Here is a 13,263-nt window from a genome sequence, read left to right as displayed (position 1 = left end):
CGATTTGATCATATCTAATTACCATTCCTTGTCAGGCGCATAGCCAGGGGAGGGGGGGGGGGGGGCGAAGGGGGCAACCGTCCCCCTTGAGCATATTTTTTTGATGATATCGCTAGTAACTTCAAAATAAAAAATGCTTAGATGCAACTAACAAGGCCTGGAAAGTGCCATTTCCAGTGAGTCTGGGAGGAGGCATTTTCGGCCAACACGTGGTGGCGCTACGCTTAGATAGTTTGCTACAGCTGCTACAGTTTTCGCCCCCCCTTGGCAAATTCCTCGCTACGCACTTGTTCCTTGTTATCATACCTTATTCATTTATTTTTTTATATATTTGCTAACCAGCTACAATGATTCATGAATGCTGTAAAATAATAAGAAAACTTGGGAAAAGTTTATTTTCATTTCAATTATTGTGTACACATGCATAATTGTTAATGAGATTAATAATGATCACAAAAAAAAAAAAACGAAACATACCCTTTAAGTTAATCTGAGGTAATTGAGTCATAGGTGGCTGTGTTTGACAATCAGAAGTTCCAAAGCAATGAAACTAACACATATATCTGCAGGAACTCTGCAAACCATTCAGTGAAGATATACTAACCCATGAAATCTTCATTAATTACATTATATGTTTTAATCATTTTTAATAATTCTGAAGATGACAAAACTTGTTAATTTCCATTACAATATGTGAACAATTTACCAATAACCAACCAAATTGTGCCCACTGTTATCATTCAGTAAACAATTTGATACGGTTTAAGAATCCACCATATAAGCTATATTATTTAGTCTATTTGTCTGTGTATACAAGCTTAACACAGACACACACACATATGCTCTATTATTCAGTGCTTCGCGGCATCTTCTAGTTTCAATTTCTACACTTCATACTTTTCGTCCTTTAAACAAATATCCCTCACTGTCAAAAAATAACAGACACTGACACAGATAAAAGCGAGATGCAAATTTGGTGGTTGATTAAAGGAGGTGGTGGAAGGGCAAGCTGCCCAGCTCCTTTGACAAGAACTGTTTGTGCTACAGATTTCGTTCTCAAATGCAAACGACATAAATCACAACATGTTGTATGTAATGATATTAATTTGATGATGATCAAACAAAAATTATTGTATTGTTAGGTAAGTATCGTACCCATTGTGTCATTAATGATTATCAAAAAAGAAAGAAACAAAAAATTTTAAAAAAATTTGAGGGAAAATACCAATTTCAAATGAGAACTTTATGAAATCTGTTTATTCATCAATGTTTTTGTTAATTCCTTTACTTGCTAGAAAACTTGCCAATTGGTGACATTATTTTACCCTGTATTGAATGGAAAACTGAACAAGAAAGTGAACAGCCTCACAATATTCATCTAAATATATCTATGACACAGACCCACATTAGGAGCTCAACCTTGTAAGCAATCGCTTGGTTTATAAACGGTAAAGAACGTTGATTTTGAACGTTGAACTTGAATGAATGTTGAACAAAGGGTCTGATCCACTAAACTCAGCCAAAGATGATGTACTGTGTGTAAACTCAGCCAAGATTAACATGAAGAAGAAGGGAAAATAAAGTGCCACAAGGGAGAAGTAAAAAGTTGGTCATGGAGCTAACAATATGGAATACAGTAATGTAATTAAGACCTATTAATTAACTAAGTGCTAAAACAGTATATAGGAATTGTAAATATTATTTAATGGCTATAGAAATAAATAAAAGGTTAACATAAACCCTACTTTGGTGAAGTTTTTTTGGTGGCAATGTTGATGAAAATAAACCCAAAAGTGACCAACCAATAAAATAAAAACTATCACAAAATTTTAACAAAACATATTTCCCAAAAAACAATTACCATGCTTAATTGTCACTTTGGTATTTGATGTTTCACAATTTTATATTTCTGAAATAAAAGTGTTTAAAGTTTGATTCCCAACTCATACAAGTGTCATGTTTACAATTATCTAGGGCCAGTAACTTGGGCAATTAACCAAAATTGGCACAGCATGGTTATTGTAAATAAGTGATTCATACAATTAGCATCGTTACTCAGTTATCACTTATGAATGTGACATTTTTGGTGCGTGACACTTCGATTACCCACAGTTCCACCCACCTGGCATATTGTACAACATCATGATAAAATACCTTATGCAGGATGTCTTTCAATCCATCTCTTCTGTTATGAATAATTAATTCGAATTACATTCAATAAATATATTGACCTTTCAATAGAGCAATACAATATATTCTGTTGTACTCTGTATAACATCCTTCTATCATGGCTAGATGAATTCACTTCATAAATAAACATATATTCATTTTGAAAATGACATTACAAAGAATTAACTATGAATTCTGTAAGATTACTTTCTGACCTATGACAATTTTTGTGGCTGCGTTGTATAAATTATTTTTACTCCATGTGGTAATTGCACTTATGTGTATAAAATATTGTACAATAAAGTTAACAAACCTGATGAACTTTAAATTGTTATCTTAATCCATGCTTGATGACAAGTACTGGAAAGTCTACACCTGAAATGTTGTTTCTGCATGATAGGAATGTATCAACAGTCAAATTAAGTGATGTCTAGTATAAAGTATGAAAAGCTTGAACTTTGTTAAAAATTACATGTTTAATATCTGCATTACAAAAATTTACATATTACCACCTCTTAATTAATATTTTCTCTTATTAGTCTGAACGGTCCAATTGCTGATATAATATAGTTAATAACTGGCACAACATTTCTCAAAAAAATAATTAAGTAAAATTTTGGCAGTGATTTTTCTTGTCTTGCTCCAAAAGCCTTGAATTTGAACAAAACAATTCTCCAGAAAAGGACATTATATGTTAGTCACTGCCATGGAAGTTACTGTCTCATAATATCACATGTTACCATGGTAACTATTGCATCTGCTAAATTTCAGTATTGCATTCAAGGTAATGAACGAATCAACACAGAAGATAACAAATTTTTACAATACGGTGGCCTTCGAGGTTTTCATAAAACGTATCGCAAAAGCTTGACAGTGCAGTTGCCGATCGATTTCTCTGGGGAAATTATTCTCGAAGGTGAATGTCTGTCCCTTCATAACTACGAAGAACGGTAGGTTTATCGTTGTCAAGGAGTGACCAAAATTAAACAGCACAAAAGTTTAGTTTTCTGTATAAAAAAAGAATGCCCCTGAGTAAAACAATCAAAAACAAAAAACAACCCAGCAACCAACAAAAAGAAAATAAATAAATAAAGTAGAAAATTATTTTATTAATTTTTGAAGGAGTTGAGAGAGTTATTTAAGTATACCAAACATACACAAATATTCCCCCTTGGAAGCATACAATATTAACTGCACTCCAATGTGTTCCAATTTTGATGCTTTCGTAACATTCCGTATTAGCTAATCACCATCTGAGAAGCAGCTAAAATATTATGAAGACCATCCAATGAGGTAAAAGAAAATGGGAAGACAAATTATTAACCCATATTAAATGTCCACTATACCACACTACAACTAAATCCATGCCCTCAAAGGGCTACTAAGTGTATAAAAATTAAAGAAAAACTTGCGTATATTATAGGCCAAATTAAACAACGGAAACACATGTTGACGTATGTTGGAAATCCCTGCAATTTGATTGCAAACATAATTATCCTTTTCCACCAATATCCCTATCCATTAAAAGTTAAAAACTAACCTGACATTACCATTTTGAGCTAATTGTGTGTTCGCAGTTAATAGTACTATTTGCAAGATAACATGTAGCACGTACATGGCAGACAAACATGGACTTCCTAGAAAATATTGGAAAAGTATTTACCACTTTTGAGTTTTTTTTTTGAAGAACAAACAAACAATTCACCCATAGGTTAACTTCTCCATTGAACATTCTTAATATGAAGCCTTGGCACAGGCTACCATGACCTGCGATCATGAAACAGTATATCATCTATTCTCTCGATGCATATTCATGCCAGCATAAATAATTCATGAGAGCTGTGCATATTCATGAATGCTGGTATTAACAGAGATGATAACTCTTTTTAATAGGCACAAGTGAATTTGTTAGGCAAATATGACTCTTGATCAAAAGCTGAGGGAAACATTTGAGGGATATAGCATAGTTTAAGCATAAAGCAAAATAATTAAACACTTTAGCATTATTGATTAACCCCTAAAAAAGAAAGAAACAAAAAAAAGGAAAGAAAGAAAGTTGTGAATTCTATTCTTTATGGAGGCTCACAGGGTAACTGCTACCCAACTTGTCACCCATTTTGTGGACCACGAGCTCGATGTCGTAATCCGCTACGGAGATGTAATTCTTGCCGTGCTGACCGGCGAAGAAGACCAGAGTGTACAGTGCCACCTCAAACTCTGGACTGGTGCCGATGAAGGAGCTACCGACAGGTTTGGTGTCGCTCTTCCACGTGAACTGGATGCTAATCAGCTGGGAATGACTGTCCGTTGCCGAACTCCTCGATTTCTGGAAGAGGAGACAAAGACGAGAGATGGATAGCACGACGGAAAACGTCCATCCATTTTTTAGTTGAAGGGGATTGAATCCCGGGAATGGGGGTTGGAAGGGGTGTAATGGCAGAATTTTGAGAGGTGGTGGGAGGTGTCACTTTGACTTGAAGAGAACAAACTTAATTCAAAATTCAAAACAAAGTTACCCTTTCCCCTCCCAAATGAATTCTAGCAAACTTTAAACAAAATTTTAATTAAAGCAAAATTCATAGAAAATTTTAATTAAGTGCATGGACTGCCTTGTCATGTTAAGCTACAGTCGGCAGCCTAAACTTGTGACCAGTCTGCACAAATATATTGGAGGTTAATTCCTTTCACTTCAGAATGTTTTTCAACACAGGGGGCACTAGTCTTTGGGTTTACCAAACCATGGAATGAGCACGTTTTGACATCACAAACTAAATGATCAATTTGGGAAACATTCTTGAAGTGATTTTGTTGGAATATATTAACCAGAAGATGAAATTGTTTGGTGGTTTAGATGCCTAAGCATATTCATAGTGCAGTAAGCCATACATGTTAATATTTATGAACTTGTGCGCACCAACATGAAGAGGATTCTCTATTGTTTAATGCGGCAACATATAAAGTAAGGTACCAGGAATCTGTTATCGAGTTGACAAAGTCTATTTAGGGGCATAGTACAAAAACAGATACATGCATGAATATTAATGAGGTAAAGTTTGATGATCTCATTAGCATGTATCTGTATACTGACATTGTATTATCCAAGTACATACATTATATAGCTAATTTCAGAGATATCTGATTAAGAATTTTATCTTCCCTGATTAAAACGCTAATGTCATTAAGTTGGTGATGTCATTAAAATGTGCTTATTACATACCTACATCACCATACCAGTGTGCACTAAATTTTACATTGCGCCCCACCCACTCATTTATATTCATGAGATGAGAACCAAGAAAAATTTGGCACATCCTTAGGGTATAATAATTAAGATATGATATTCACTAACCAACACACCTACTCACCATGGGGCATCTATACCCCACGTATCATATTGATTCAACTTGTGGTTGCTGAGATATCGTGCTTACAATCTGGTTTTGTTTGTGGTGACCTAGCTGCTTTGCTATTTAAACCTGTGGGACACCTGTGTGTAATTGAAATTGAAGTGAGTTGGTAAATCCAGAACAGTGAAAAATCTTCCAGCCTCCACCGAGAGTTTTCGAACCCGGGCCTCCCGCTGTTCAGGATTTTCCAACTCACTACAATTTCAATTACATATATTGAAATATATATATACATAAAGCCTTACCTTGCCCCTGGGTCGAATCCATCCTTGGTAGTCCACGTTGCCTCTCTTCTCTTCCAAGTAGTATTGGATCCAGTTATGGAAACCGATCACCTCATCTGTCCCTCCTCTACACTCACCTACAAAGACATGCTCAAACCCTGATGAGTCTGCTTCCCTGAATGGTAAAAAAAAGAAGAGAAAAGTTAACTTGAATTTACCCTAACCCTCAAACTTCCATTTTAAAGAATTAAAATAGCTGACAAAGAAACCAATATACAGCTGGTCTGCATTATCATTATCTAACATATATAGTTGCTACTTCTACTACATCCATACACTTTTGCAGTGTAGAAATGGGTACATTCGGTCCACACCAAGAATAATGTAAAATTGGCTTCTCTGGACTTCAAACTGGTAATTAACATTATATATGTTTTTTCACAGGTACAAAAACATCATTTTTATAATATCAAATATGATCTCCAGGTGTATACCTATGCTACTCTTCATACAATTTAAACATGTGTCCTTTTCCCCACAATACAGCAATCACATAACATGGCCCCAAAATATTTAGCAGTGGGGAGACTATGGTTAGACTAAGATGTTGATATGTGTTCTTATCTAAATCTTTGGTACTGGTTCCCTGAGGGTCACCCTCACTGCAACTACACTGGGGTACGTACCCCCAGAAATGGTACATGATACCCTGTATACCCTTGCTACACACGTGTCCTGTCAGAATACAAAGAAGTATGCAACAGAAGTGATGCTCAATTTCCTGCAAATAATTCAAATTGTAAAATTTTGGAATAAATGTGCAGGTTTTGTGCAATTTGCCAGTTTCATGTACTGAGTTGGGGACACGGTAGCCAGAGACAATATATTTGTCTTTAACGGTGTCCCACTTCACTGACTTACCTCATACCCCTTGTCCTTCTGTACAGTTTGAACCAAAGATCATAAAGCTGTTGCTTGAATTGCGATACGTCGTTGGAGGCAAGCTGCTTCTTCACCAGATATTCATGACATTTCTTCATGACCTGTAGGGAGTTGGGTGGGGGATTTGTATGTATTTATGTATTTGCACATATATATATATATATATATATATATATATATATACAGGGTTATAGCTAGGAGATTGTGAGTGCTGGTTAAATAAATTTGCGAAGCGTAGCGAGCGTAGCGAGCGAAGCTCTCTCATCTCACGGCCGGGGGTCCAGGGGCCCGCTTAAGGGTGATTTTTGCTACTTTTCAGATTGACAATTGGTAAATAACAGAAAAAGGTGACGTTATTATCATGTTTTACGGCAAGGGAAAGATAAATTTGTTACTTTTGTTGTATTTCACAAGCATTTTACTATTTTTTTGTGCCGGCCAGTGGACTGTTTATTCACTTCCAATGCCGGCCGGCAGGCGTGAGTGGCGGTTACCACCGGCGTGGCTATAACCCTGTATATATATATACATATATATATATTCATATTCCAGTGGCTGAAGTCAATCTAATGGCAATTTTATTGCAAAAATATAAAAGTTTACATCAGAAATGAAAGACAAGTCCACCATGGCAACTGAGCAGACGATAATAAGTTTCTCCTTCTGTTATATAAGTTAAGCAGATACAAACAGTATCTGTACACAAACTATGATCACTGTTTGATGAAGTACTGGTTTTCTAGAAGATGGTCGCCTATGGAAATATTCCAAATTTATCAAATTTTAAGGAGAATTCAACAGCAGTATTACAAGTATTTAAGATACCTTCGTTTTCATGATTTCTTCCAGAAAATGTCTATTTTCCTTCTCTTCTTGTGGGGTGACCTCTTCAGGCACTCCAGTCTCTGTTGCATAGTTATCTAAGAGGGCAATGAAGGCTACAAGAGAAGGCAGAGGTAATGATCAATAAAATTATTGGTCTTACTGTTAATATAAAAAAACTTAATTGATCCGTGTCGGCAAGCTCCGAAAAATGTGAAGAAACTTTTCAACATGGAAAATATTTTGACCCACCAAATATATTTACCAATCTACTTTTTGAATATGGTCAATTAAATTATTAGTATCTAACCCAGCAGACTGCATTCTTTTAGGTCCACAACCCATGATATTCCACGAGGACTGAGCCAGGCCCCGCAAGACCCCACCGATCAGAATGGATGCTCAAAAAGCATGAAAAGCCTGCTTGGAACACTCGTTTGGAATTAATTTTTAAAGGAAAGAAAAAGAATTGTCGAAACTTAACGTGCATGTGTATAATTATTTCCCAAAGCAGAGGTAGGCTAGATAAACATGCAATGTGCATCAGTAGAAATTACAATGAGACGTATGCATATAAATAACATAACACATGTAAATATATGCACTACAATTGCAGCGATGACCGAGTTACAGCACAGATGAAAATTTCGCATAACGGGTGCATCGAAAAACATCAACATTTTGGGGACTCAAATTGTTGTAATAAAACAGAAATTATTTCTCAGTGACATAACACTGGGGGCAGTTTTGCTTACAGTTCTATTTTTTTTTAGCCCCTCGCGATGTTTCTCTGAGGGCTGTTTGGACAAAACAGGAGACGATTCCCCCCCCCCCCCCCCATCGTCCCTGTTTATATTCCATGCTGCCGTAACCACAAATTCAACGTTTGGTCAGATAAAAGGATTTTGGTCACCACTGGAAATAAAACCTTCTACAGTTCTATGTGCATAAACATTGCTAAGCAACTTTGCCAAGTAGTTGTGTTACGATTTGGCTTTATTTGCTATGCAATACCAGATAAGTTTTTATCTGGATGTAACAGTGAAGCACCCAATGTATATATCCATTAACCAAGCCAGTGAGAGAATTAAGGAGCTAATTAATAAGTAGTCTGAGGTTGGATATTGTTCATCTTTAATTTCGACCATCTGCTTTGCTTAATAACACTGTTTTTTTCTACCACATCAGTTTTGACCAATCAGAGTTAGAAAAGCCTCCTAAGTGATACAGTAATTAAACTTTGCAGTAATGATAATTTTTGGGGTTGGCAATACTATCCTTAATTACTTATCTCCTGAAGCCAATTATGAGGTTTTAAATCTCGGGCCAAGCTGTGAAGCTCAGTTTATGACAAATGAATACTTTCTCATGGTTAGTGCAGGTGATCAGCCTGAATCTAACTCTCTTCTTGTATGTAAAGTATGTGCGTTATAATACATATAATCTCCGAATTCTAACAAACCTTTGAATGTGGGCAGTTTCTTCAGTTTGTCTTCGTTGACGTTTAGAAACAGAGGATCTTTGGCCTTGTCTTCTCTTTTGTAGACTTTGGTCTCTCCCTGAAGATCGAGATTGTAATCCTTGCCGGGGACGAGTCGATTCACGTCCAACGTCCACAGCTTTGTGCACATGTGGGACAACTCTTTGTCAGGATTGAATCTACAGAGAGGTATTTCAGGAAAGAGTAACACAGTTCAAAGGTTACCAGTATTAATTACACCCATATATGCTAGAAAATGCTCAAATTTCAACAAGCAGTGTACTGACCATCTTCAATTAGTTTCAGTTTAGCTTTGTATTTCCCAAGGCTTAGGAAGTTAACAGAAGCCCATTTGAAACCTTATTCATGTAATGATCTTGGATAAACACTGACTTATATACCAAGCCTTCTCATTTTGGAGATCGTTTAGAGAATTATGTGGCGGGCGTGCAATTGTCACCCCTGTTAATGCTCCAGGGTTCGGCATTTATAACATCCCCATCCGACATCTGGACGAGATTGTACCTCAGCATCTGACCACTTTCTCAAATACTGAGGGAGTTCAAGTTACCACATTCATCATCACTGCAGTGCAGCTTTGGTGAATGAAGCTGTTTCGAAACCATTGAAAGAACAGAGCCAAACCGCAGTTCCGAATTTGGAAACCACAAATACCAAGTCCACGGACGACTCAGCTCAATAAAACTGGGAAACAGCAATTTAACGGGTCAAGCAAATCTAATTCCTGGTGAGGATTTGAATCAGAAACCTTATGACCTATCTAAACGGTAGTAATCGCTAAGCCACGCCTCTTCTTTCTTAAGTTTTGGAGGACCAGAGCCCCTTGGAAAGTCTTACTATTGAAAGCTTCTGGCAATTTTTAGCACATGTGCTAACAATTTGGGGCTAAATCCTAATACCGATGACTTTTTTAAAATATCACCATACAGACCTGTGTATTATTAAAACTTGCAAATAAATCCACTAATTTTTCTCAAAATTTCACTCTGTGATTATAAATTTTTGATGTACATCCAAATTAATATCACTTTATCAATTTAATATTTGAAATGCTATGCTGCTAACAGTACATAACAAAATCTGCAGACTGCAAGACCAAACTCTCATGAGCTTCACCGGTCTTTTCCATTTCGCTGGAAAAATATGATAACGACATAGTTTAGTTAGTTTAGTTTAGTTTAGTAGAAAAAAGGATCAGGAGGGACACTTAAGTACCCATCAAGGACCCTATAGAGAGAGAGAAAAAAAACTGAAGACACAAACACTCAGACCCGATTACAATGCTTAAAGTGCTTGTCCAAAGCATTCTTAAACCCATAGGGTGGTATGCGGCTATTAACTGCATTCCCTAATGCTGTGGATACTGAGCTATCCATACAGTATTGACTGGCTGACACTGTCAGAGACTGGAGTTGCAATGCCTGAAAGTCAAAGCTGTTCATTCTTGGAGGCAAGCTGCTTTTTCACCAGATTAATCATGACATTTCTTCATGACCTGTATATATATATATATATATATATATATATATATATATATATATTAATATATATATATAGACAACATTTCCAAAACACCACTAGGAAGAGACACTCACTCTCTTTGGGCCATGTTGGTCAGTAAATTCTGAAAATGAATTCAAAAGAAAAATGGATAACATGTTAGAAAAAAATACCACTTATTTCTTTAGAGGCAGACATAATGATGTGAACTGAGGAGGCTTCCAAATTCAACGTTGTTCTTATTCCAAAGACGAGAGAGCACAAATTCACAAACATTGTCTAAGTTGTGAAATGTCCAAACTCTTTTAGTAGGCACCCACCCAAATTTCTTCTTGCTATATAGCTATAATTTTTAATTTACCTTATCTGCAAAGGTGTCAATGTCCTCACAATGTTTTAGTCACTAAATGAAAAATAGCACACAATGCTAATAAACCTGGCAAACAAGCAACAATATATATAGTTGTTTTCCCTGGTCCATGTCAGTGTTGAACTCTGGAACAGTTGGCCATATCCAAGAACTACTGAATGTGTGCTACATGGTTATAACTGCCTTAATTTCTGACACTGTAAGACTGTGAGTGGCTTTCAGTCTTGAATTGCTGTAAACAACTATGAAATGCAGTACAGTAGGTCACAAAAGAAATGAAAGATACATATATCTGTTTGACATTCAACTATTTTCTACCGAAAATCAAATAGGAAGGAGGAGGTCCTCTTCATTGTTTTCTCAACCTTCAGATGACTTACACTGCAAATTGTCCACACCTTTCGGACATTCCATCGGTAGTAAAGTGCTAACATTCTAGATGACAAGCAACATGCTTTTTAATATGGCATTAGGCCTTAGTACAAATAGTTTGTGGTTTTGTACCAAGATATTACAGGTCTACTTAAGGTAGACTTGGCATGCATCCAGCGGTCTCATGCCAGCCAATGTTACCAGCATAGACACCTAGCGTAAAACTCAAAACCCATGATAGAGGAAGACCCTTGTTAAAAAAAAAATAAATAAAAAAAAAATCAGATACAGCACATTAAAAACGGAAGCACCTCCCACATTCATATAAAAAAACTAGAACAATATTATTATCATTTCCTTTAGAATGGTAACCGGGAGAAAATTAGCCAACTTTTGATGATTTCACAGAAAGAATGCCAATAGTACACTACATAGGCCATACTGCGGTTTGTTTGTACAAAGTTACTGAACTTGAACACCTACACGTATAAGTACAATCCTGTACTTTGTAGCCTAACATGCAAATTAGATTGGTAGTAGTAGTGAACTGATAGTACTTTAACCTACTGTAGTAATACTAATAGTACTTAGTAGTAACTAGTATGCAATCTACAGTGGAAGAACATTAAGTACAGTTTGTAACTACAAGGAATATGAGACCGTAAGCTTGCAACGAAGAACTTATTAAACAAGTTAGCTGAACTTATTTGAAATTCGATTACCGTTAGATGTCCACAACGATTGGAAAGGAGAGGTTAACTTAACGGGAATGGCAAGCAGTCGACAATACACAATGTACTAAAAGCAGACGTTTCAAGGTTAACAGGAGTAACCATATTTTATATGGACGATATGCTAGAATAACCAGGTAAATGGCATATTTAAACAAGAATGAGCTAGATTTCCCAAATCAAGGCCTCGATCGCTCCAACAGACGACACACCCATATCGACCACTGTGATATAATCATGTGGTCTTGTGAAACCTGCTGCGGGGTGATTGGGTGAACCATGATTGCGTGAACCATGGAGGTTAACTCCATGCGTGAGCTAAATCACGAGTAACCAGGAATTTGCCAAGGGAGGGGCCATCCTGTAGGCAAACGATCAGAGCCGTAGATTCTGCATTGGAAACTATCTTAGCAGAGCGCCACAATAGGTTGGCGCTACGCGTACACATTTTTTTTGGCTGAACTTATATGCCTCCCAGATCGCTGGAAATGGACCTTTCCAAGCCCTTGTAAGTTCGACCAAACTTGAAATTACTAGTGATATCATAAAAACATAAAAAAAATGTGCTCAAGGGGGGGGGGGCGGTCACACCTTCGCCCCCTTGGCTACGCGCCTGGTGTAACAATATGTAGCCTCATTGACAAGCAATTTTACGAGAAATGTGAGGATCGAGGCAGGTGGTTGTGAGGTTGAAAAGGAGAGTAAAGTGCACAGGGGAGAGGGTTACTTTCCGGTGGGGCCTACTGCGTTTAATCCACAGGGAATGAGGGATGTGTGGAAATTTACTGGGGGAGGGGTACGGGGTGAGTGCATGGTCTTGGAACTTGGGAATACAGTATGTTAGAGGAGGTATATCTGGGTCGGTAGGGGGGCAGGGTGTTGGTTATATGAAAATTAGAATGATATATGGTATCGATTTACAAGAAGAAACTAAAGCAAAACGAAACGAAGAAAAACAAAGCAATTAGGGCAAAGAGGCAAATATATATCACTGACTGAGTTATAATTTACGGTTCATTGTCTTACACATATATATGCTACATGATTTATCTCTACTAATTAGGGTTGGGCGGGAGGGGGTAGGGGGCCATATCGTTTATATATTTTTTTATGGTGCTTTATAGTCCGTCTTTTTGAAATTCAAGCATTGCATCTTACGTCAACATATGTACTACTGTAGCATGGCGTATACTGCAGAATGTTTACCTTCAAAATGGATGCATTT

The 13,263-nt window shown here is 36.8% G+C and overlaps 1 protein-coding gene across 2 annotated transcripts; it reads right to left on the bottom strand.

The window, feature by feature from the left end:
- Positions 1-376: 376 nt before the first annotated feature.
- Positions 377-12,157, bottom strand: LOC139973472 (poly(U)-specific endoribonuclease-B-like). 2 transcript variants are annotated; one of them, XM_071980170.1, is made up of 7 exons: positions 12,030-12,157; positions 10,661-10,689; positions 9,027-9,223; positions 7,568-7,680; positions 6,722-6,843; positions 5,822-5,975; positions 377-4,495 (listed from the first exon to the last, which is right to left on the bottom strand). In XM_071980170.1, the coding sequence occupies exons 2-7, from the start codon at positions 10,672-10,674 to the stop codon at positions 4,235-4,237; spliced, it is 861 nt and encodes a 286-aa protein (XP_071836271.1). In that variant the 5' UTR covers positions 10,675-10,689; positions 12,030-12,157; the 3' UTR covers positions 377-4,234. The 2 variants fall into 2 exon arrangements, with proteins under 2 accessions (XP_071836271.1, XP_071836270.1); XM_071980169.1 differs by lacking the exon at positions 12,030-12,157 and adding an exon at positions 11,316-11,440.
- Between the last annotated feature and the right edge of the window lie 1,106 nt (positions 12,158-13,263).

Source organism: Apostichopus japonicus, chromosome 9 (assembly GCF_037975245.1).
Source record: "Apostichopus japonicus isolate 1M-3 chromosome 9, ASM3797524v1, whole genome shotgun sequence".
NCBI classification, from domain to species: Eukaryota; Metazoa; Echinodermata; class Holothuroidea; order Aspidochirotida; family Stichopodidae; genus Apostichopus; species Apostichopus japonicus.
The sequence above is the reverse complement of the archived record's forward strand: the minus strand, read 5'-3'. Positions and strand labels throughout refer to the sequence as shown.

Coding starts and splice junctions, on each gene's coding strand:
- LOC139973472 (XM_071980169.1), bottom strand. CDS start 11,369: ATGTTAGCACTTTACTACCGATGGAATGTCCGAAAGGTGTGGACAATT. Junction 7,681..9,026: donor GAAACTGCCCACATTCAAAG/GTTTGTTAGAAT, acceptor CTTCTCTTGTAG/CCTTCATTGCCCTCTTAGAT. Junction 6,844..7,567: donor AAGAAATCATGAAAACGAAG/GTATCTTAAATA, acceptor AACTCCCTACAG/GTCATGAAGAAATGTCATGA.